Genomic DNA, 25,701 nt, shown 5'->3' with positions numbered 1-25,701 from the left:
TTGCCAGCACCTTGGGCATCTACATTTAGCAAGGAAATCGGTCTGCAAGACCCACACTGCAGGGGATCCTTGTCCCGCTTCAGGATCAAGGAGTTCAGTGCCCGGGACATCGTCAGGGGCAAAGCCCCCCCCTCCCTTGCCCCATTGAAGGTCCTAACTAACAGCGGGCCCAACAGGTCCATATATTTTTTATAGAATTCGACCAGGAATCCGTCCGACCCTGGTGCCTTCCCCGCCTGCATGCTTCCTATCCCTTTGATCAGCTCCTCCAGCCCAATCAGGGCCCCCAATCCCACCACCAGTTCCTCTTCCACCTTTGGAAACCTCAATTGGCCCAGGAAGCGGCCCATCCCTCCCTCCTCCCGTGGGGGCTCGGATCGGTATAATTCCTCGCAGAAGTCCCTGAAGACCCCATTGATGCCAGCTCCACTCTGCAGCACATTCCCTCCCCTGTCCTTAGCTCCCCCGATCTCCCTAGCTGCGTCCCGCTTCCGAAGCTGATGCGCCAGCATCCGGCTTGCCTTTTCCCCATACTCATGAATCGCCCCCTGTGCCTTCCTCCACTGCACCTCCGCCTTCCTGGTGGTCACCAGGTCGAATTCGGCCTGGAGGCTACGCCTCTTCCTCAACAATCTTTCCTCGGGCTCTTCCGCATACCTCCTGTCTACCCTCACCATCTCCCCCACCAGCCTCTTCCCCCCCCACCCCCCCTCCCCCACTCCTTGTGGGCCCTAATGGAGATCATCTCCCCCCTCACCACCGCCTTCAGTGCCTCCCATACCATCCCCACTCGGACCTCCCCGTTGTCGTTGGTCTCCAGGTACCTCTCTATACTTCCTCGGACCCGCTCGCTCACCTCCTCGTCCGCCAACAGCCCACCTCCAAGCGCCACAGCGGGTGCTGGTCCCTCTCCTCCCCTATCTCCAAGTCCACCCAATGCGGAGCGTGGTCCAAAATGGCTATTGCCGAATACTCAGTATCCTCTACTCTCGCTATCAACGCCCTACTCAAGATGAAAAAGTCGATTCGGGAATAAGCCTTATGGACATGTGAGAAGAATGAAAATTCCCTAGCTCCCAGCTTTGCAAATCTCCAAGGGTCCACCCCTCCCATCTGGTCCATAAACCCCCTCAGCACTCTAGTCGCCGCCGGTTTCCTACCCGTCCTAGACCTGGAGCGATCCAGTGACGGGTCCAGCATCGTGTAAAAGTCTCCCCCCATTATCAGGCCCCCCACTTCCAAGTCTGGGATCCGACCCAACATACGCCACATAAAACCCGCATCGTCCCAGTTCGGGGCATACACATTGACCAGTACGACCCTCTCTCCCTGCAACTTACCACTTACAATTATGTACCTGCCGCCATTATCTGCCACAATGCTCGCCGCCTCAAACGACACCTTCTTTCCCACCAAGATCGCCACCCCTCGATTTTTGGCATCCAGCCCCGAGTGAAACACCTGACCTACCCACCCTTTCCTCAATCTTACCTGGTCTGCCAACTTCAGGTGTTTCTCCTGAAGCATAATCACAACCGCCTTGAGCCCCTTCAGGTGTGCGAACACGCGGGCCCGCTTAACCGGCCCATTCAGTCCCCTTACATTCCAGGTTATCAGCCGGATCAGGGGGCTACCCGCCCCCTCCGACTAGCCATGACCCCTCCTCGGCCAGTCACGCGCCCGCACCCCACACCCGGCCCATTCCCCACAACGGCATATCCCCGTCTCGACTCCCCCACTCGCTCCAGCTCCTCCTTGACCATAGCAGCAGCAACTCGATTCCCCCACACCCGGCTAGGACCCATCCTAGCTGATATACTCCCCCCATTGCACTTCCGTAAGTCAGCTGACTCCTGCTGACCCCGGCCACTCCCGCCTCTCCTTCGACTCCTCGCATTGTGTGGCACACCCTCCTCTCCCGTCCCCATTCATAGGCTCTCCCCCTTTTGTTCTAAGCACGGGAAACAACCCTCGCTTCCCCGCCCCAGCCCCGCCCCCTCCAGTCTTCAGCGCGGGAAAAAGCCCGCGCTTTCCACCTACCAGGCCCTGCCACCTCTGACGCAGCTCCTTTTACAGGCCCGGTCCCTTCACCCCTGACTCGGGCCTCCCCCTCCCCCGCGGGGCCCCATCTCACCTCCAAGAGCCCCCCCGACCAACCCAACCAAAAGTGCCCAGCCATCCTCACCGACCCGAAAGAGAAATCTGTGTCCAACTTCTCAGCCTGAATAAAGGCCCACGCTTCCTCCGGAGACGCAAAATAATGGTGCCGGTCCTTGTAGGTAATCCAAAGTCGCGCCGGCTGCAACATGCCAAACTTCACCCCCTTCCTGTGCAGCACTGCCTTCGCTCGATTGTACCCGACCCTCCTCTTCGCCACCTCCGCACTCCAGTCTTGATATATCCGAACCTCCGCGTTCTCCCACCTGCTGCTCCTCTCCTTCTTGGCCCACCTGAGCACACACTCCCAATCGACGAACCGATGGAACCTCACCAGCACTGCCCGCGGAGGCTCGTTAGCCTTGGGCCTCCTCACCAGCACTCTATGGGCCCCCTCCAGCTCCAGGGGCCCCTGGAAGGACCCCGCTCCCATCAACGAGTTCAACATGGTGACCACATAGGCCCCCACGTCCGGCCCCTCCTGCCCCTACGGGAGGCCCAGAATCCGCAGATTCTTCCGCCTCGACCGATTCTCCATCTCCTCGAACCGCTCCTGCCATTTCTTGTGGAGCGCCTCATGCGCCTCCACCTTTACCGCCAGGCCTAAGATCTCGTCCTCATTGTCATGATCTTTTGTCGAGCCTCGCGGATCGCCACTTCCTGGGCCGTCTGGGTCTCCAGCAGCTTATCAATAGACACCTTCATCGGCTCTAGCAGGTCCGTTTTAATCTCTCTGAAGCAGCGCTGGATACCCTCCTGCTGCTCTTCCGCCCACTGCATCCACGCTGCCTGGTCTCCGCCCGCCGCCATTTTGTCCTTCTTCCCTCGCACCTTCTTCGGGTCCACCACCACCTTTTTGTTGCCCCGCTCCTTGTTGAAGCCGTATACTGACGGGGAGCTGTTGTAGGCTCCTTCCCACATCGGGAAACGTCAGAAAAGTGCCATTGGGGGCCCTGAAAAGAGCCCAAAAGTCCGTTTTTGCGGGAGCCGCCGAATGTGCAACTTAGCTCCGCATAGCCGCAACCGGAAGTCGGTGCTGGAGGTATTAAAGTGCACCAAGATAGATAAATCCCTGGGACCTGATTTGAAATGTATCCCAGGACATTGTGGGAGGCTAGGGAGGAAATTTACAGCCCCCTAGCTGAGATATTTGAATCATCGACAGCCACAGGAGAGGTGCTTGAAGACTGGAGGGTAGCAAATGTTGTGCCCTTGTTTAAGAAGGGCTGTAGGGATAAGCCAGGGAACTACAGACCGGTTAGCCGTAATTCTGTAGTGGGTAAATTGTGAGAAGGTATTCTGAGGGACAGGATCTACAGGCATTTAGACAGGCAATGGCTAATTAGGGAAAGTCAGCATGGCTTTGTAAGGGGAAAGTTACGTCTCAACAATTTGATTGAGATTTTTGAAGGGGTAACGAAGAAGGTAGATGAGGGCAGTGTAGTCGATGTTGTCCACATGGACTTTAGCAAGGCCTTTGACAAGGTACAGCATGGTAGGTTGTTGCAAAAGGTTAAATCTCACGGAATCCAGGGTGAGGTAGCCAATAGGATTCAAAATTGGCTGGACGACAGAAGCCAAAGGGTGGTTGTGGAGGGTCGTTTTTCAAACTGGAGGCTTGTGACCAGCGGTGTGCCTCATGGATACCGGCTGAGTCCACTGTTATTTGTTATATATATATTAATGATTTGGATGAGAATGTAGGAGGCATGGTTCATAAGTTTGCAAATAACACCAAGATTGGTGGCATTGTGGATAGTGAAGAAGGTTATATAAGATTGCAACAGGATCTTGACCAATTGGGCCAGTGAGCCGATCAATGGCAGATGGAGTTTATTTTGGATAAGTGTGAGGTGATGCATTTTGAAGGATCAAATCAGGACAGGACTTACTCAGTTAATGGTAGGGAGTTGGGGAAAGTTACAGAATGAAGAGATCGAGGGGTACAGGTTCATAGCTCCTTGAAGGTGGAGTCGCAGGTGGACAGGGTGGTGAAGAAGGCATTCAGCATGCTAGCTTTTATTGGTCAGAATATTGAATACAGAAGTTGGGACATCTTGTTGAAGTTGTACAAGACATTAGTAAGACCACAAATGGAATACTGTGTTCAGTTCTGGTCACCCTATTATAGGAAGGATATTATTAAACTATGATGTGGAGGTGGCGGCGTTGGACTGGGGTGAGCACAGTAAGAAGTGTTACAACACCAGGTTAAAGTCCAACAGGTTTGTTTCAAATCACTAGCTTTCGGAGCACTGTTCCTTCCTCAGGCGAATGAAGAGGTAGGTTCCAGAAACATATATATATATATATATAGAGACAAAGTCAAAGAAGCAAGACAATGCTTTGAATGCGAGCATTTGCAGATAATTAAGTCTTTCCAGATCCAGAGAGAGAGGTAATCCCAGGTTAAAGAGGTGTGAATTCTGCAACTCATCTGGTGTATAACATTGGTTGACGGTCCTGTGCGGTGAGGAGGTCTTGTTCAAACTTGTGCATGAAGATGTTGGCATATTGAGGTGCGAATTTGGTCCTCATGGCTGTTCCGTGCGACTGGATGAAGAACTTGTTGTCGAAGGTGAAGACGTTGTGATCCAGAATGAAGCGGATGAGTTGCAGAATTACGTCTGGAGATTGACTAGTTGTCGGTGTTGAGTACTGAGGCTGTTGCAGCGATGCCGTCGTCATGGGGGATGCTGGTGTAGAGTGCCGAGTCGTCCATTGCGACGAGGAATGTTCCTGGTTCAACTGGTCCATGGGTGCTGAGTTTGTGTAGGAAGTCCGTCGTGTCGCAACACAAGCTGGGCGTTCCTTGTACGATGGGTTTCAAGATGCCTTCAATGTAGCCAGAGGTTCTCACACAGGGACCCATTGCCTGATACGATAGGACGACCTGGTGTGTTGGCCTTGTATATTTTCAGCAGGCAGTAGAGATCTCCAACACGGGGAGTACGTGGGATGAGAGCACGTAGGGTGCTCTGAGGTCTGGATCTAAGGTCTTGATCAGTCTATTGAGTTGGCGGGTGTGTTCCTTCGTCGCCAGGCAGGAATGTTCCCTTCCAGTCAGGGAACACTTCAGCAGTCAAGGGCATTCAACCTCTGATCTTCGGGCAAGCGTTCTCCAAGGCGACCTTCAGGACGCGCGACAACGCAAAATCGCCGAGCATAAACTTATAGCCAAGTTCCGCACACATGAGTACGGCCTCAACCTGGACCTTGGATTCATGTCGCATTACATTCATCCCCCACCATCTGACCCGGGCTTGCGAAATCCTACCAACTGTCCTGGCTTGAGACAATTCATACCTCTTCAACTGGGGTTACCGCTATCTCTGGATCTGTAAAGACTTAATGACCTGCAAATGCTCGCATTCAAAGCATTGTCTTGCATCTTTGACTTTGTCTATATATATGTTTCTGGAGCATACCTCTTCATTCACCTGAGGAAGGAGCAGTGCTCCAAAAGCTCGTGTTTGAAGTAAACCTCATAGACTTTAACCTGGTGTTGTAAGACTTGTTACTGTGCTCTTTTCCCAAAGGTAGAGTAGTCTAGAACTAGAGGACATAGGTTTAAGGTGAGAGGAGAGAGATACAAAAAAGACCAGAGGGGAAATGTCTTCACACAGAGGGTGGTGAGCATCTGGAATGAGCTTCCAGAGGCAGTGGTAGAGGCAGGTACAATTTTTCCTTTAAAAAAGTTAGACAGTTACATGGGCAGGGTGGGTTTGGAGGGATATGGGCCAAATGCGGGCAAGTGGGACTAGCGTAGTGATAGAAACTGAGGGGCATGGAAAAGCTGGGTCAAAGGGCTGGTTTCCATGCTGTAAACATCTATGACTCTGTGACTGGAGAAGCAGTTATTAGTTCAATGGTGAGGTTAATAATCCATTCAAAGGCATCAGGTGACAAAACGTGAATGGTTGTGTTGCAAACAGAAATTAATTTCTCAGGGCAGAAGCTCAAATATGGGCCTTAGTCTGCAAGGCCAGTCACAATTCCGCATGTTCCACTTGTGGAACAAATGGCGACATCTTCTCAGAAATGAACAGCAGGCATTATATCAAAAAATTAAAAGGGCTAAAGGATGATACTTTTTGCTGATAACTCTAAGATAGTGCACATTAGCACAAGAAGGAATGAACATGAAAAATAGTGACGATTAACAAAGCAGAAAAAGAAAAACAAAATGAATTCAATATGGTATGAAATTAAATATCAATATGAAGCACTCAACAAATCCAATCATTTCCTCGATAAATCTGGAGATCAGACTTGGTCAGGACAGTTGTTTTCATTCATTCTTTATAGAGTTTGGATGAGGCCTCAATATTGCCCAAATCTTTCGTTCAGTGTCAGAACACTATTTCTGTCCCTGAATAAACAAAAATACACACTTCCCTCCCTCCAGTTCATAGATTCATAGAACATACAGTGCAGAAGGAGGCCATTCGACCCATTGAGTCTGCAACGACCCACTTAAGCCCTCATTTCCCCGCTATTCCCGTAACCCAATAACTGGAGCTGGAGCAACTTCGGATCATCTGGGAGGCAGAGGGGGTTATAGAGAAGAGTTACAGGGAGGTAACCACACCCAATGTACAGGACAAGAGTAGCTGGGTTACAGTCAGGGGAAAGAAAACAAACAGGCAGACAGTGCAGGGGTCCCTCGTGGCCGTTCCCCTTCAAAACAAGTATACCGTTTTGGATGCTGTTGGGGGGGGGGGGGGGGGATGACCTACTGGGGGAAGGCCCTAGCAGCCAGGTCTCTGGCACTGAGTGTGGCTCTGGGGCTCAGAAGGGAAGGGGGGAGAATAGAAAAGCAATAGTAATCGGAGATTCAATGGTTAAGGGAATAGATAGGAGATTCTGTGGTCACGAGCGAGACTCCCGGAAGGTATATTGCCTCCTGGGTGCCAGGGCCAGGGATTTCTCGGATCGTGTCTTCAGGATCCTTAAGGGGAAAGGGGAGCAGCCAGGAGTCGTGGTGCACATTGGTACCAACGACGTAGGGAGGAAAAGGGGTGTGGAGGTAATAAATGAGTTGAGGGAGTTAGGCTGGAAGTTAAAAGCTAGGACAAACAGAGTTGTCAGCTTTGGTTTGTTGCCGGTGCCACGTGATAGCGAGGCTAGGAAGGGGGGGGGGGGCAGCAACTAAGGTAGCCGATATTCAGGACGCCAAAGCATGTAGTGAGGCAGTGGGGAAGGGAACACTGACAAAGGAGAGTACTTGCAGGCACGGAGATGGGTTGAAGTGTGTATACTTCAACACAAGAAGCATCAGGAATAAGGTGGGTGAGCCTAAGGCATGGATCGGTACTTGGGACTACGATGTGGTGGTCATCACGGAAACTTGGATAGAAGGGCAGAAATGGTTGTTGGAGGTCCCTGGTTATAGATGTTTCAATAAGATTAGGGAGGGTGGTAAAAGAGGTGGGGGGTGGCATTGTTAATTAGAGATAGTATAACAGCTGCAGAAAGGCAGTTCGAGGAGTATCTGCCTACTGAGGTAGTATGGGTTGAAGTCAGAAATAGGAAAGGAGCAGTCACCTTGTTGGGAGTTTTCTATAGGCCCCCCAATAGCAGCAGAGATGTGGAGGAACAGATTGGGAAACAGATTTTGGAAAGGTGCAGAAGTCACAGGGTAGTAGTCATGGGTGACTTCAACTTCCCAAATATTGAGTGGAAACTCTTTAGATCAAATAGTTTGGATGGGGTGGTGTTTGTGCAGTGTGTCCAGGAAGCTTTTCTAACACAGTATGTAGATTGTCCGACCAAAGGGGAGGCCATATTGGATTTGGTACCTGGTAATGAACCAGGGCAAGTGATAGATTTGTTAGTGGGGGAGCATTTTGGAGATAGTGACCACAATTCTGTGACTTTCACTTTAGTAATGGAGAGGGATAGGTGCGTGAAACAGGGCAAGGTTTACAATTGGGGGAAGGGTAAATACGATGTTGTCAGACAAGAATTGAAGTGCATAAGTTGGGAACATAGGCTGCCAGGGAAGGACACAAGTGAAATGTGGAAATTGTTCAAGGAACAGGTACTATGTGTCCTTGATATGTATGTCCCTGTCAGGCAGGGAAGAGATGGTCGAGTGAGGGAACCATGGTTGACAAGAGAGGTTGAATGTCTTGTTGAGAGGAAGAAGGAGACTTATGCAAGGCTGAGGAAACAAGGTTCAGGCAGGGCACTGGAGGGATACAAGATAGCAAGGAGGGAACTGAAGAAAGGGATTAGGAAAGCTAAGAGAGGGCATGAACAATCTTTGGCGGGTAGGATCAAGGAAAACCCCAAGGCCTTTTACACATGTGAGAAATATGAGAATGACTAGAGCGAGGGTAGGTCCAATAAAGGACAGTAGCGGGAGATTGTGTATTGAGTCTGAAGAGATAGGAGAGGTCTTGAACGAGTAATTTTCTTCAGTATTTACAAATGAGAGGGGCCATATTGTTGGAGAGGAGTGTGTGAAACAGACTGGTAAGCTTGAGGAAATACTTGTTAGGAAGGCAGATGTGTTGGGCATTTTGAAAAACTTGAGGATAAGACAAGTCCCCCGGGCCTGACGGGATATATCCAAGGATTCTATGGGAAGCAAGAGATGAAACTGCAGAGCCGTTGGCAATGATCTTTTCGTCCTCACTGTCAACAGGGGTGGTACCAGGGGATTGGAGAGTGGCGAATGCCATGCACCTATTCAAAAAAGGGAATAAGGATAACCCTGGGAATTATAGGCCAGTTAGTCTTACTTCGGTGATAGGCAAAGTAATGGAAAGGGTACTGAGGGATAGGATTTCTGAGCATCTAGAAAGACACTGCTTGATTAGGGATAGTCAGCACGGATTTGTGAGGGGTAGGTCTTGCCTTACAAGTCTTATTGAATTATTTGAGGAGGTGACCAAGCATGTGGATGAAGGTAAAGCAGTGGATGTAGTGTACATGGATTTTAGTAAAGCATTTGATAAGGTTCCCCATGGTAGGCTTATGCAGAAAGTAAGGAGGCATGGGATAGTGGGAAATTTGGCCAGTTGGATAACAAACTGGCTAACCGATAGAAGTCAGAGAGTGGTGGTGGATGGCAAATATTCAGCCTGGATCCCAGTTACCAGTGGCGTACCGCAGGGGTCAGTTCTGGGTCCTCTGTTGTTTGTGATTTTCATTAATGACTTGGATGAGGGAGTTGAAGGGTGGGTCAGTAAATTTGCAGACGATACGAAGATTGGTGGAGTTGTGGATAGTGAGGAGGGCTGTTGTCGGCTGCAAAGAGACATAGATAGGATGCAGCGCTGGGCTGAAAAGTGGCAGATGGAGTTTAACCCTGAAAAGTGCGAGGTTGTCCATTTTGGAAGGACAAATATGAATGCGGAATACAGGGTTAACGGTAGGGTTCTTGGCAATGTGGAGGAGCAGAGAGATCTTGGGGTCTATGTTCATACATCTTTGAAAGTTGCCACACAAGTGGATAGAGCTGTGAAGAAGGCCTATGGTGTGCTAGTGTACAGTAACAGAGGGATTGAATTTAAGAGCCGCGAGGTGATGATGCAGCTGTACAAAACCTTGGTAAGGCCACATTTGGAGTACTGTGTACAGTTCTGGTCGCCTCATTTTAGGAAGTATGTGGAAGCTTTGGAAAAGGTGCAAAGGAGATTTACCAGGATGTTGCCTGGAATGGAGAGTAGGTCTTATGAGGAAAGGTTGAGGGTGCTCGGCCTTTTCTCATTCGAACGGAGAAGGATGTGGGGCGACTTGATAGAGGTTTATAAGATTATCAGGGGAATAGAGGATCAGGGGATAGAGTGGATAGTCAGAGACTTTTTCCCCGGGTGGAACAAACCATTACAAGGGGACATAAATTTAAGGTGAATGGTGGAAGATATAGGGGGAATGTAAGAGGTAGGTTCTTTACCCAGAGAGTAGAGGGGGCATGGAATGCACTGTGGAAGTAGTTGAGTCAGAAATATTAGGGACCTTCAAGCAGCTATTGGATAGGTACATGAATCACGGTAGAATGATTATAGTGTAGATTAATTTGTTCTTAAGGGCAGCACGGTAGCATTGTGGATAGCACAATTGCTTCACAGCTCCAGGGGTCCCAAGTTCGATTCCGGCTTGGGTCACTGTCTGTGCGGAGTCTGCACATCCTCCCAGTGTGTGCGTGGGTTTCCTCAGGGTGCTCCGGTTTCCTCCCACAGTCCAAAGATGTGCAGGTTAGGTGGATTGGCCATGATACATTGCCCTTAAGTGTCCAAATTTGCCTTTAGTGTTGGGTGGGGTTACTGGGTTATGGGGATAGGGTGGAGGTTAGACCTTGGGTAGGGTGCTCTTTCCAAGGGCCAGTGCGGACTCGCTGGGCCGGGTGGCCTCCTTCTGCACTGTAGGTTCTATGATTATAGTGATTAATCTAGGACAAAGGTTCGGCACAACATCGTGGGCCGAAGGGCCTGTTCTGTGCTGCATTTTTCCATGTTCTATGTTCTATAACCCCTCACTAAGGGCAATTTATCATGGCCAATCCACCGAACCTGCACGCCTTTGGACTGTGGGAGGAAACCGGAGCACCCGGAGGAAACCCACGCTGGCACGGGAGAACGTGCAGACTCTGCACAGACAGTGACCCAGCGGGGAATCAAACCTGGGACCCTGGCGCTGTGAGGCCACAGTGCTATTTACTTGTGCTACCATGCTTCCCTAGTTCTTCAGGGAAGTCTTCCGATGTAGGATCCTGCAGAAATTTTTCAGTGCTGGAATCCTCGGAGTGAACAACAGAGAGAATCTGGGTAGCCAGGTTGGGAGGGGGGGTTTGTCAAGTTAGGGGCTAGTTAAGTTGGGTGTTGGGGTCGGGAGGGATATGGTGTTGGGGTTGGCCACGTTGGTCAGAGGGGTGAGTCAGGTGGTGGGTCGGGTGAGGTCAAGAGGAAGGTGTTGGGTGGTAGGGGCTAGTCAGATCGGGTCACAGTGATTAGAGGATTACATTCTGTTGACACCAGGTGCTAGACTAGGTTTTAATTTGTTTTACATTTCCTCAGTAAATATCCAGGTAAATTAAGCAAGAACCATCTGAAGTCTCCAACTCTTCACTCAAGAGTTGGAGAATTTTGTGGAGGATCCTGGGAATCAGGGGAATTGCCCATTGGAAGTTTAAACTTCCCAGTCAATGCCTCTGATGATTTTGCATTGGGGATTCCAAGGGTTCCTGTAGGACAACATTTGAGATAATCCTGGTCTCCGACCATCTGGAGATAAGATGATTGTAATTTACTGCTGCAGCATTCAGCAGAAAATATTAATATTTTAATAGAACATAGAAGGCAAGAAGGAATTGCATTTTTGATTAAAAACTATGATAGCTTAAAAGGCACTCGCTAATTGTGAGTTTGACAAATGTTTTCAAAATAAACAATTTCTATTATAAGGACCATTGACAAAAAGAGTTAGGAGACTGCAAGGCAACAAGAGATTTGTGAAAAGTTGAAGCGGTAAGCAAAGTCTAGAACAAAAAGCAGATGATGAAGGAGCAAATGTATCTATTATAACTTTAAAAGTGTTGCCGTTAAGCTGGTAAACACTTACCTGGAAAGAGCAGCAATATTTCCCAATGTGTAAAAAACTGCAAATAATTTTATTCCATTGGGAAGCCAGAGCAAAATTGTTCCCTGAAACAATAACACAATACACAGTAAGTGCTCCCATTTTATCATTGATCATTCAAGCTCTTGGTGTATGTGAACTTCACCATCTTCACCATGCACTTCAAGAAGCAGGGCTGCTTGAGCAGGGCTCAAGAACCAGGGACTGGTTTAGTACAGCGCTAAATCGCTGGCATTGAAAGCAGACCAAGTCAGGCCAGCAGCAGGTTCAATTCCCGTACCAGCCTCCCAGAACAGGTGTCGGAATGTGGCGACTAGGGGCTTTTCACAGTAACTTCATTTGACGCCTACTTGTGACAATAAGCAATTTTCATTTCATTCAAGAAATTTCAATAATATTTTGAGAGGAAGGGAAGGAAAATAAAAATGTCCTTACTTTGGTCTTCTTTAGACTTTGCCTTATTTGCTCTTTTACTTGCCTGTGGATTGGCTCATTACCCAACAAGGAAACCATCAAGATATTTGACTGAACAAATAATGGTGTCTGAACCACTACTGACGTGCAAGCAACATATAGCGAGGAAGAGATATCTTCTGAATTGTGAATCACAAGTTGCTAGTTGATTTGCACTACTCTACATTTTGCTTTGTGAAAATTATATCTTGTACTTTACCTCGCCATGATATTCATGAAGATGCCAAACTTACACATTAATTGCCCACTAAACTCATCACAAAGTTATTTAGTAACGGACATGGCAAGTGCTCCTTTAACAATCTAATTGTTAATTACTGCTAATTAATCTCTGGCCCAGAAAAAAGTGACTTATAACTGTGACGTCTCATTCCTTCAGATTGTGAATTAGCAATTTACAAAATGTTTTTTAAAAATCTTGTTCTTCCTTTGTCTCTTTTCTCTCCTGCTTAATCCAATTTCCGGTTCCCTCTATTTCTATTGCTTTGCCTAATTAGTCATTGAATCCACCTTCTGCCTCAGTCTTTTTGATTAATAATAACAATAATCTTTATTGTCACAAGTAGGCTTACACTGCAATGAAGTTACTGTGAAAAGTCCCTAGTCGCCACACTCAGGCACCTGTTTGGCACACAGAGGGAGAATTCAGAATGTCCAAATTACCTAACAGCACGTCTTTTGATTATGGGTCTGCTGGGGAGGTTTGGAGGGTTCTCGGGGAATAAATTGAATATAGGGAAAAGCAAGGTTTTCCCGGTGAATGAGCTGGGACAGCAGGCTAATTTAGGGGGGGGGGGGGGGGGGGGGATGCCATTTTCGGTAGCAAGGGATAAGTTTAGGTATTTGGGGATTCAGGTAGCGAGGGAATGGACGGGGCTCCGTTAGTGGAACTTAACGAAGCTGGTGGAAGAGGCCAGGATCTTAAGAGGTGGGATACACTGCACTTAAAGTTGGCGGGGAGGGTCCAAGTGGTGAAAATGAATATTCTGCCGAGGTTCTTGTTTATTTTTCAGACTCTCCCGATCTTTATACCAAAGGCCTTTTTCGGAAAGTGGACACGATCATTTCAGACTTTGTACAGGCGGGGAAGGTGCCGAGGGTGGGGAGGACTCTGTTACAGAGGCAGCAGGGGGTTTGGCATTGCCAAACTTGCTTCATTATTATTGGGCGGCGAGCTTCATTATTATTGTGGACAAGGTGCGGCAGTGGTGGGAAGGAGAAAGGGTAGAGAAAGGGTAGAGTGGGTTAGGATGGAGGTGGAATCTTGTAAGGGGTCAGGGTAGCATTGTGGATAGCACAATTGCTTCACAGCTCCAGGGTTCGGGGTTCGATTCCGGCTTGGGTCACCGTCTGTTCCGAGTCTGCACATGCTCCCCGTGTGCGCGTGGGTTTCCTCCGGGTGCTCTGGCTTCCTCCCACAGTCCAAAGATGTGCAGGTTAGGTGGATTGGCCATGATAAATTGCCCTTGGTGTCCAAAATTGCCCTTAGTGTTGGGTGGGGTTACTGGGCTATGGGGATAGGGTGGAGGTGTGGACCTTGGGTAGGGTGCTCTTTCCAAGAGCCGGTGCAGACCCGATGGGCTGAATGGCCTCCTTCTGCACTGTAAATTCTATGATAGTTTGAGGGCTATGGTGACGGCAACCAATGGCACCGAGTAGGTATTCAGGGAGCCCATTGGTGCAGTCCACGGTGAAGATATAGAATCAGCTGAGGAGGCATTTTAGGGTGGAAGGGACGTTGCTGCTAACACCACTGTGCGAGAATCATGAGTTTGAGCCGGGGGGGGATGGATAGTGTATACAGGAGGTGGAGGGAAGTGGGGCTGATCAAGGTGAGGGATTTTGTATTTGGAGGAAGGGTTCACCAGTCTGGAGGAGCTAAGGGAGAGAGTGGAGCTGCCGAGGGGGAGTGAGTTCAGTTATCTGTAAGTTAGGGACTTTGCGTAACAGGTCTGGTGGGGGTTCCCGAGGTTGCCGGGATATACCCTGCTGGAGTGACTGCTGCTTCCGGATGTGGATGGGGAGTGAAGAATTGGGGATATAGACAAGAGGCTGGGCATCAGGGAGGCGAGCAGGTGGTGAAGAGCAAGGAGAAATGGGAAGCGGAGTTGGGAGGGGTGATCAATTGGGGAGTATGGATTGAGGCACTGCATAGGGTAAACGGGACCTCATGTGCAAGGATGAGCCTGATACAGTTTAAGGTGGTGCACAGGGTGCATATGGCTCGGGCGAGAATGAGTGGATGGAGGAAATCGGAGCACCCAGTGGAAACCCACGCAGACACAGGGAGAAAGTGCAAACTCCACACAGACAGTAAGTAACCCAAGGCCTGAATTGAACCCGGGGCCCTTGTGCTGCGAGGCAGCAGTGCTCCTCACTGTGCCGCCTCTCAACGCTTTAACATATTATGAAGTCATGAGGCAGAAAAGCTTCCCTCCAATTTTGTACAGCCTCACAGTCATTCCACATAGATAAATCCTTAACTCTTTACAATAGCAGGCAACAGAACAAATTAATGAGTGAAATAAATTGTTTCCCCACTCCAAATCAGAACTAAAGTTCAATCAGAAAGGAGGCGGTGGGAAAAGAGGATGATCGGCAATGCAATACTGATCAGGGATTGAACCATTAATGGAACAGACACTTTTCTGCAGCCCAAGGTACATTATCTCCCTCTACCAGGGTCCATTTGTCTCCCTGTCCCAAGGTCCATATAAGAGCTAGTGGTGGAGTGTAACATATTAGCATAGCATTATTAGCATAGTCTACCTCATGGTAGACTAGTACAAAAGGTGAAGTCACACGGGATCAGGGGTGAGCTGGCAAGGTGGATACAGAACTGCCTAGGTCATAGAAGGCAGAGAGTAGCAATGGAAGGATGCTTTTCTAATTGGAGGGCTGTGACTAGTGGTGTTCTGCAGGGATCAGTGCTGGGACCTTTGCTGTTTGTAGTATATAGAAATGATTTGGAGGATAATGTAACTGGTCTGATTACTAAGTTTGCAGACGACACAAAGGTTGGTGGAATTGCGGATAGCGATGAGGACTGTCAGAGGATACAGCAGGATTTAGATTGTTTGGAGACTTGGGCGGAGAGATGGCAGATGGAGTTTAATCCGGACAAATGTGAGGTAATGCATTTTGGAAGGACTAATACAGGTAGGGAATATACAGTGAATGGTAGAACCCTCAAGAGTATTGAAAGTCAGAGAGATCTAGGTGTACAGGTCCACAGGTCACTGAAAGGGGCAACACAGGTGGAGAAGGTAGTCAAGAAGCATACGGCATGCTTGCCTTCATTGGCCGGAGCATTGAGGAGAAGAATTGGCAAGTCATGTTGCAGCTGTATAGAACCTTAGTTAGGCCACACTTGGAGTATAGTGTTCAATTCTGGTCGCGACACTACCAGAAGGATGTGGAGGCTTTAGAGAGGGTGCAGAAGAGATTTACTAGAATGTTGCCTGGTATGGAGGACATTAGCTATGAGGAGCAGTTGAATGAACTCAGTTTGTTCTCACTGGAACAACGGAGGTTGAGGGGCGACCTGATAGAGGTCTACAAAATTACGAGGGGCATAGACAGTGGATAGTCGAGAGGCATTTCCCCAGGGTAGAGTGGTCAATTACTAGGGGGCATAGGTTTAAGGTGCGAGGGGCAAGGTTTAGAGTAGATGTAAGAGGCAAGCTTTTTTTTTATACACAGAGGGTAGTGGGTGCCTGGAACTCGCGACCGGAGGTGGTGGTGGAAGCAGGGCCAATATTGACATTTAAGGGGCATCTTGACAAATATATGAATAGGATGGGAATAGAGGGATACGGACCCAGGAAGTGTAGAAGATTGTAGTTTAGTCGGGCAGCATGGTTGGCACGGGCTTGGAGGGCCGAAGGGCCTGTTCCTGTGCTGTACCTTTCTTTGTTTTATTCTTTGTTGTTAGATAAAGGATTGGCTAGTTAACAGAAAACAGAGTATAGATAAAAGGGTCTTTTTTCGGGTTAGCAAACTGTTCGGAGTGGAATGTCACAAGGATCATCAGTGCTGGGCCTGATCTATTTGCAATCTGTCCCAATGGCTTGAATGAAGAGACTAAATGTATGGCAGCTAAATTCACTGAATACACAAAGATAGGCAAGAAATTAAGTTGTCAAGAGGACAGAGACTACAAAGGGATTTAGATTTGCTAAGTGAGTGGGCAAACATTTGGCAGATGGAGCAAACCTGTCCACTTTGGCTGGAAGAATAGAAAAACAGTACATTATTTAAGTTGGGAGATTACAGAACTCTGGAGTACAAAGGGATCTGGGTGTCCTGGCAAATGTGTCACAGTATGCAGGTAAAGCAAGTGAGTAGGAGGGCAAATGAAATGTCGGTGTTTATTGCAAGGCAAATCAAATATAAACATAGAAACATAGAACATACAGTGCAGAAAGAGGCCATTCGGTCCATCGAGTCTCGCCGACCCATTTAAGCCCTCACCTTCACCCTATCCCCCTACGCCAATAACCCCATCTAACCTTTTTTTGGACTGAGGGCAATTTAGCATGGCCAATCCACCTAACCTGCACGTCTTTGGACTGTGGGAGGAAACCGGAGCACCCGGAGGAAACCCACGCAGACACAGGGAGAACGTACAGACACAGACAGTGACGCAGCAGGGAACTGAACCTGGGACCCTGGCGCTGTGAAGCCACAGTGCTAACCACTATGCTACCGTGCTGCCCGTTTAGGTAGGGAAGTGTTGCTACATCTGTAGAGGGTCTACGTGAGACTGCATCTGGAATACTGTGCAGTTTAGGTTTTCTGAAGGAAGATTAAATTGCATTAGAAGCAGTTCAGAGAAGGTTCATTTGACTGATTCCTGGGATGAGGAGTTATTTTCAGAGGAAGGTTTGAGCAGGTGCAGCCTATACTTTTTACAGATTAGAAGAATGAAAGATGATCTTATTGAAACAGAGATCCTGAGGGGACTCAACGGGATGGATGTTCATAAGAATTTTCCCCTTCTGGGGGAGCCTAGAACTAGGGGACAGTTAAGAAAATTACGGGTTTCCCATTTAAGACCAAAATTAGAAGAATTGATTTATTTCAATCAGTGCAGAAGGATGTCATTTATCACATTGAGTCTGCACCAACCTCTGAAAGTGTAACCTACCTAGGACCACTCTCTTGCCCTATCCCTGTGAGAGTATTGATTTATTCAAGCTTATTCCTATAGGTGCTAGTTGAATGCATGTAGCGGAGAGGTAAAATTATTAAGTGTCTTAACTGTGGGAATCCAGTCATTGTTTAACATAATGAATTAAACATTGTATTCCAGTGCAGTCAGCACTAAGAATATATTGTTCGCGGTCTAATCAACTAATCAGCTGCAGAAAGTTCCAACAAGCTGTGCAAAATGGCAAGCATGACAAACATATCCAGTAATTTTCCAAAGACTGCGCACGCATACGTTGAGCTAGTTTTGATAGGCACTAGTTAAGATGATTAAAAAATCATCTTCGAAGTAACAGACATTCATTTGAACAAACCAGGAGGTCTCAGCTGATAATTAGAAGCCAATGAAAGTAAATGAGGGGTTAAACCAGGGATAAGGGGTGGGATTCTCCGTTTTGCTAGCACCCGGGGGGTTCCCAACGGCGTGGGGCTGCCCCACAATGGGAAACCCCATTGACCGGCCAGCGTAATGGAGAATCCCGCTGGCGGGTCGATGCAGAAATCGGGTTGATGCGCGGCAGGGCAGAGAATCCAGCCCAAGAATTTCCTTAAAAAGACCTCGGGGTCGAGGTCTTTATTCCTGAATTCTTGAATCATTTGTTTGTTTGTCTGAAGTATTTTTTTGTGTGAGCTTTATGCTTTTTTGTCATGTATTGTTTGATATTTAGTTTCTAAGTTTTTATTCAAATGTATTCAAGTGAGTAATTAGAAATAAAGTCATATTTGTGACACCTCCCACCAACCGGACTATGGGCTCTTATTAGCAAGTAAAATAAGAGTCCCAACTCCCTGTAACCCCACCTAACCTGCACATCTTTGGACACTAAGGAAGCAATTTTTAGCATGGCCAATCCACCTAGTCTGCACACCTATGGACTGTGGGAGGAAACTGGAGCACCTGGGGGAAACCCATGCAGACACGAGGAGAAAGTTTAAATTCCACACAGACTGTCACCAAGGCTGGAATTGAACCCTAGTCTCTGGTGCTGTGAGGCAGCAATGCTGACCACTGTGCCGTCGCATGATGTATGTTAGTCTATGGAGTTCTCTTCCCAGAGAGCAGTAGAAGCTGGGTCACTGAATATATTCAAGACAGAGTTACAGATTGTTTGATTGAAAAAGGAGTCAAAAGGTTATGGAGGAGCATGATGACCCCCTTGGGGGCCAAGGACTGTGCTCTATATGATTCCCCCCTTTCACCTCAAGAGTATGAAGTCCCCTGGAAATTGGGGGTGGGGTTTCCACCTAACAAGGGGGAACTTCTCAGTATAAAAACCCTGACTGTTGTAGCTTTGCGATATCAATATATCAAAAATATCAAAATACATGTGTCTACTTTTGTTCATAAACCTTTGTTCATTCCTATTCTACCGTGCATTCCTGCATCTCTTCTGTTTGATTCTACAGTGAGGCAGATATGAAAGTGGAGTTGAGGCCACAATCAAATCAGCCATGATCTTATTGAATGGTGGAGCAGACTCAAAGGGCCAAATGGCCTACTCCTCCTAATTCTTCCATTCTATGGATAAGCTGTGGTTGTTTTCCTTAAGAGCAGAGAAGGTTGAACAGAGATTAGATAGAAATGTTCAAAATCATATGGGGTCTAGACAGATTAGATAGAGAGGAGCTGTTGCCATTGGCAGAAGGGTCGAGAACCGGAAGGCATAGATTTAAGGGGCAGGATTCTCCTTCCCCCAGATCTGTTTTCTGGCATGGTGCGCCCCCTTCCGGCAATGGAATCCTCCGTCCTGGCAGCCGGCCAATGGGGTGTCTCATTGTGGCCACCCCCAAGCCATCGGGAAATCCGCAGGCGTGAGTACACTGCCGGCAAAGTGGAGAATCCTGCCGACGGAGAATCTCTCCCATGGTGTTTGGCAAGTGTCAAACACATGAGTAAAATCTTTTTATGATGCGAGGCATTTTGTTTGATCAGGTGGAGGAGACATATTCAATTGAGGCTTTTACAAGGGAATTAGATAAGTACATGAAGGATTGTGGGGCAGGAGTGTGTGACTGGCTGGGTTACTCTTGCAGAGTTGTGGCATGGATTTGATTGGTCAAATAACCACCTCTGTGCTGTATCTGGTAGATATATTTTGTGGGCATTAAGAATCAATGAAGGGATAACTAGTCTACATAAATTCAATGTGGCTTTGTTTAGCCCTAAATTCTCCATGTCCTGTGCTATTTAGGTTGTTTAGCTCAAATTATAATAATTTTAACATAAAACATGGCTTTCAATTAGCTATATAGTTTGCTGTCAGGTTGAAAAGTGAATGGTACCAAACGCTCACGTATTGTGTGATATGAATTGACCGCTAACTGGGAAACATATTTCATGTGACAGTATATCTAAGACATCAGGCTACACAACTGAAAATGCTAAAGCAGCTTGCAACTCTTTGAGATTTTTAATATACTTTGACAACAGGGAAGTTTTTATTTGAACGAAATTAGATGGAAGACTACAGCCATTTGCCAGGCTAGTCCAGTGTCGGCATTGCATAACACAGGCAGTGATGCAGTTTATACAAGTGGTTCTCAAAGTTTCGCAAGCTGTCCCCAAGAAGAAGAATCAGTTCCCCTCATCCTCATAAATAAATAGAGAATCATAGAATTTACAGTGCAGAAGGAGGCCATTCAGGCCATCGAGTCTGCACCCGCCCTTACAAAGAGCACCCTTCTCAAGCCCACGTCGCTACCCTATCCCCATAACCCAGTAATCACCACTTAACTTTTTTGGGCACTAAGGGCAATTTAGCATGGCCAATCCACCTAACCCGTAGATCTTTGGACTGTGGGAGGAAACCGGAGCACCCGGAGGAAACCCACGTAGACACAGGGAAAACGTGCAGACTCCGCACAGACTGTGACCCAAGCCGGGAATCGAACCTGGGACCCTGGAGCTGTGAAGCAACTGTGCTAACTACTGTGCTGCCCAATATCTTATATATATAAAAAAACACTATCAAACAGCAGATGCTTCTTGTCAATAGTGTGTCCCTTCTTAGGCTTTGGAGGATGTCAGAGTCTTGAAGAGGGGAAAAAGGAGACTTACCAGAAATGGTACCAGGGATGAAAGGCTTTGCTTATGAGGAAACATTAGAGAGAAGTTGGGATCTTTCTTCTTAGGGCAGAAAAGGCTACAAGATGATTTAATAGAAATGAAGTGATGAAGGATTGTGATCAGGAAATTTATTTCCACTGGCTCGTGGCTCAGTAACCAGAACATAAAGATTTAATATAATGAGAAGAACCAAAGAAAAGATGTGGGGACATTCTTTTAAATAATGAGCTAGTCGTCAAATTTTCACCATACAAAAGAAAACCGCAACAATGCAAAAACAATCCCACCCAAACACAGAAACTCCCCCCTCCCCTAAACAATCAACAGTAACTAACTCCTGAAAGTGCATGAACAAATCCCAACATTTGTAAAGCCCCCTCCTTCGCTCCCCTCAGCTCGAACCTCATCTTCTCCAGGGTCAAAAACTCCAACAGGTCCCCCCGGCACGCAGAGGCACAGGTGGGGAAGCTGACTTCCACCCCAACAAGACCCGCCTACGAGCGATCAGCGAGGCGAAGTCGAGGACACGTTCCCCTGCTCCCACCTGTAAATGGGGCCGGTCCGTCATCCCGAATATGGCTACTAGGGGACCGGGCTCCACATCCATACGGACGACTCACGAGGTTGCACTGAACACCATCCTCCATGACATTTCCAGCTTCTGGCAGGACCAAAAAAATTAACGTGGCTCGCGGGGCCTCTCCCACATCGCTCACAGACATCCTCCACCCCCTTGAACAGCCTGCTCATCCTTGATTTTGTGAGGTGTGCTCTATATACTACCTTCAGCTGTATTAGCCACAACATTGCACACAAAGTCAAGGCATTTACCCTCCGCATCACCTCACACCACGGTCATTCTTCCAGTGGCCCTCCCCCAGCTCCGCCTCCCACTTCGCTTTAATCCCCTCCATGGACACCCTATCCTCCTCCAGGATCCTCCATAGATAGCCAAAACAACTCCCTCTCCAACCCTACCCAGTGACAGCACCACTTCCAGCAACGAGAAGGACGGCGCTATTGGGAAGGTCGAGAAAATCTTTCTTGCAAAGTCCAGAACTTGCATGTACCTAAACCCTCCCCCCTGCGCCAAACCATACTTCTCTCCCAACTCCTCTAGGCTTGTGAATCAACATCGAAGGAACAAATCCTTAATTTCCTTAATCCACCTCTCGTCCCATTCCCTAAACCTCGAATCTATCCTCCCCAGTATAACCTCATGATTCCCCCTAATCGGCATCCCCCCTGACCTGGCCCCCAGCTTAAAGTGCTGCCTAAACTGCCTCCAAATCTTCAATGTCGCCATTACACTGGACTCACCGAATACTTTCCTGGAGCCATCAAGAGTGATACCAGCACCTGCAATCCAGATGCCCTGCACGTGCCTGCCTCCATCTTTACGCACAGAGCGCCCCACCCCCATTGCTCCAGCCCCGCATCGCCACCCAATAATAATACAGCAGGTTTGGGAGGCCTAACCCTCCCCGTCTGTTGTCCTCTCTGCAAAACCACCTTCCTAATCGTGGCACCACAGATCAGTTTGTCCAAACCCCCCAAAGGAGGACTTGGGTAAATAGACCGGCAGACATTGAGAAAAACAAAACCGGGTCAAACATTCATTTTAATTGCCTGCACCCAAGCCGCCAACGACAGAAGGAGTTTGTCCCAACTCGACCTTCACCCTCCCCACCAAGCTAGCAAAATTATATTTCCGGAGCCCTCCCCAATATTGGGCCACCTGCACCCCCAAATACCTAAAGTGGATTGCCGCCAAGCGGAACGGCAGCCCCCAACCCCCGCTCCGACACCCGGTGGGGAGACCATAAAATACTCGCACTTTCCTAAATTCAATTTATACCCAGTGAACGGCCCCAAATCTCTGAAGTAGCTCTATTATACTCCCAACCGACATGCTCGGTTCCAAAATTTCCAGCAGCAGATCATCGGCATATAGGGACAACCCAATGGTCCACCTCCCCCCGCGCCCCCCTTCACTATCCCCTTCCACAGTCCCGGGTTCCTTAGTGCAATGGCCAGGGGCTCTATAGCCAATGCAAACATGGGGGGGGGGGGGGGGGGGGGGGGCATAGGGCACCCCGAGTTCATGCTGTTATTGCGAACATTCGCCGTCGACTCCTTTTACAACAGCCACACACATGCCACAAACATCATCCAAATTCCAAATCTCTCCAATACCGCCATCAAGTAACCCCACTGTACCCGATCAAATGCCTTCTCTGCGTCCAGTGCCACCACCACCTCCATCTCTTTTCCCTCCGCTGGAGACAGGACCACATTCAATAACCTCCTTACGTTCAAGAACAACTGCTTTCCCCTCCTGAACACCATCTGATCCTCCCCAATTACCTTCAGGAGATACCTTTCCAACCTTGACGCCAACACCTTTGCCAATATCTTGGCATCTACATTCAGCAGAGATATGGGCCTATAGGAAGCACACGCCACAGGATCCTTATCGTTCTTTAACAGCAATGAAATAGAAGCTTGCCCCATCGTTTGTGGTAAGACACCCCTAACCCATCGTATCCTCAAACAGTTGCACCATCAGTGGCGCCAGCCTGTCCTTAAATTTCTTATAAAATTCAACTGGGAACCCATCTGTCCCCACCACCCTCCCTGCCTGCATCCTCCCGATCACCTCCTGTTCCCCCACCGGTCCCGCCAACCCTGCCCTATCCTTCTCGTCAGCCTCGGATATTCCAAACCGTCCAAGAGCTTCCTCATTCCCCGCTGATCTTCCGGTGGCTCTGACCTATATAGATCCCTATAAAACTCCTCAGATACTTTATTAATTTACTCCGGGTCCACCACCAGCTTCCCCGTCCTATCCCGTACCCGAACCATCTCCCTCGCTGCCGTCTCCTTCCTGGGCTGGCCGGCCAGCATTCTCCCCATACTCATAGACAGCTCCCCTCACCCTTCTCAACTGATGCACCGCTTTCCCTGTGGACAATTGGCCGAACCTTTGGAGTCACATGTAGGCCAGATCAGGTAAGATTGGCAGATTTCCTTCCCTAAGTAACATTAGTGAACCAGATGGGTCTTTCGGACAATTGATGATAGTTTCATAGTTGGAATTACTGAGGCTAGCTTTCAATTCCAGATTTATTAACTGAATTTAAATTCTAGCAGCTGCCATGGTGGGATTTGAATCCATGTTCCCAAAGCATTAGTATGAGCTTCTGGAGTGGTCCTAACAAAGGTTTGATACAAGTTCAGCATAACTTCGCTGCTTTTCAATTCTATTCCTCAGAAACTGTTTGATTTACTTTCCTTTGCCCTATGAACTTGCACCATTACTTTTAATGATTTGTTCCAATTGTACTCCCAGATCCCTTTGCTCCTTTATCCTGTTTAGGCTTTTATTTCCAAAACACTTCTTACCTTTTTCTTACCAAAATGCAGTACTTCATATTTGCTTGGGCTTAAAAATCATTTACTAATTTTATACCCATCCTGCAAATTTATAAATGTTTTCTTGTATTTTATCGCAGGCCTCTTCAATATTGACTATATTTCGCCTCTGCATGGTGTGAGCCCCAAATTTAGAAATTCTATCTTTGATTCTAAAGCTAATATATATTGTAAATGACAGCCACCTGGTTACATGTCCTGATTTGGTTTGGTACATGCAAATCAGAAGGGTGTGTAGCCTCATTGCTTGAACTTTATGCTTGGTATGGCATAACACCAAACATTTAAAATATCTAAATAGTCCAATGAGCATGTCGCCCTGTGCAATTCAAGTATTAAAAATGAGGTGACTGGGGACAGAATTTCAAGTTAGCATACAACCGCCTCTTTATTGGTGAGATTAGCGAAAGGCACAGTTAATTTAAGTTGGCAGTTGTACATCACACCCTAAAGACATTAATCTTAAGACTTTCAATGTAGCAGCCGATGGAGAGCCAATGATAATTTGAAATAACTCACTGGTGCAAGAAAATTGCTATATTTTAAAACTTAATCAATAAGCAACAAGTTTTCCACATGGTGAGCAGCTGGAGTGTTGCAGACAAGTCCAGTCATATATAGTTTTTCTGATTTCGCTCCTATGAAACATCTGGGATACTTTCTTATGTCAAAGGCTCTATTTAAATTAATTTGCGTATATTAAATAAGGGGGTCACAAAGCTGTCTCCTGTGTAAAAATTCAAACATAAGGCACATTTCAAATTCATCCAGCCACTTGAAATGTTTACAGTAGTATATTTTTTCAATTGTTTTATATGCCAGGTGATAGCACTGGAAAAGAGGGCATGCAATGCATATTATCTATTAGATTAAAACGACTGAATCATGGTTACAAAATGTGTAGTGAGTCATCCCAATTATTTCCTGCATTTGGTTCAAATGGTGCCAGTTGCGTCCAGTACTATGCCTGAATCATTTTTCACATGTGAATACAGATAGTAAATGTTGTCAGGTTATTTGATCAACTGAGCATCATAGAAACCAGATGACCTAATGTTCGCAGACACAACTCCAAGAAGGGTCACAGGATAATTAAGAGCAAGCACGCAGAAGCATCTTTTTAATTGATTCTGAGACCAATTGTATTGCTAACCAGAACCTTCATGATTTTTAGGATTCAGGTACTCAACAGCATTAACTAGATCAACCAGTAGGGTAGCCCTCAGCGGTTGGTTTTAATACTATGAAATCTTGACACTGCAATAATGCTTTATCTTATTTGAGCGTGACTAAAAAAGCAAGAGTAAAGCTTCAACTTACAAGAATTGAACAACAAACTCCAACGGCAAAGCAAATCGCAAACCACTTCACCCTTGTCCCAAAGCTGAGTGACGTTGAATCAAGGACCTTGAAATAAAACCACAGTTTTGAGATAGTTTCTCATTGTGCATAGAATTAAACAAATATGTAATATCTTTAAAAACAAACAATAAATTAGTTTGGGCACTGGAGATATCCAAGAGGTTTTAAGCTCTTGTGAGTTTACAGTATCTGGAGTCAGAAAAAGGACACCGGAAATAACATTAATCAGAAACCAGCAGAGAACAGGGGAAGTTGCTCTATAATTAGACAACAGCTTTGTTCCAACATTTCTGAAATTGTGCTGCATATAAAATGTTAATTGGATTTTTAAACAAAAGATTAATGTTGAGTTCTTTGAGGGGACAGGAATGTTAACTCAGAAAATGCAAGTCCAATTATGATTATAA

General features: G+C 47.3%; 1 protein-coding gene across 1 annotated transcript in view; it reads right to left on the bottom strand.

Annotated features, from left to right (window-relative positions):
- Nucleotides 1-25,701, bottom strand: part of sft2d1 (SFT2 domain containing 1) — a 116,434-nt gene that overhangs the window by 48,362 nt on the left and 42,371 nt on the right. Inside the window, exons 2-3 of the mRNA XM_072507742.1 lie at nucleotides 25,253-25,339; nucleotides 11,728-11,810 (exon numbers count right to left, since the gene is read on the bottom strand). Of these exons, the coding sequence (XP_072363843.1) occupies nucleotides 11,728-11,810; nucleotides 25,253-25,339 (170 nt within the window). The remainder of the gene's footprint in view (nucleotides 1-11,727; nucleotides 11,811-25,252; nucleotides 25,340-25,701) is intronic.

This window comes from Scyliorhinus torazame, chromosome 1, assembly GCF_047496885.1.
Source record: "Scyliorhinus torazame isolate Kashiwa2021f chromosome 1, sScyTor2.1, whole genome shotgun sequence".
NCBI classification, from domain to species: Eukaryota; Metazoa; Chordata; class Chondrichthyes; order Carcharhiniformes; family Scyliorhinidae; genus Scyliorhinus; species Scyliorhinus torazame.
Note: the sequence above shows the minus strand (reverse complement) of the source record. Positions and strands in the feature narration are given on the sequence as shown.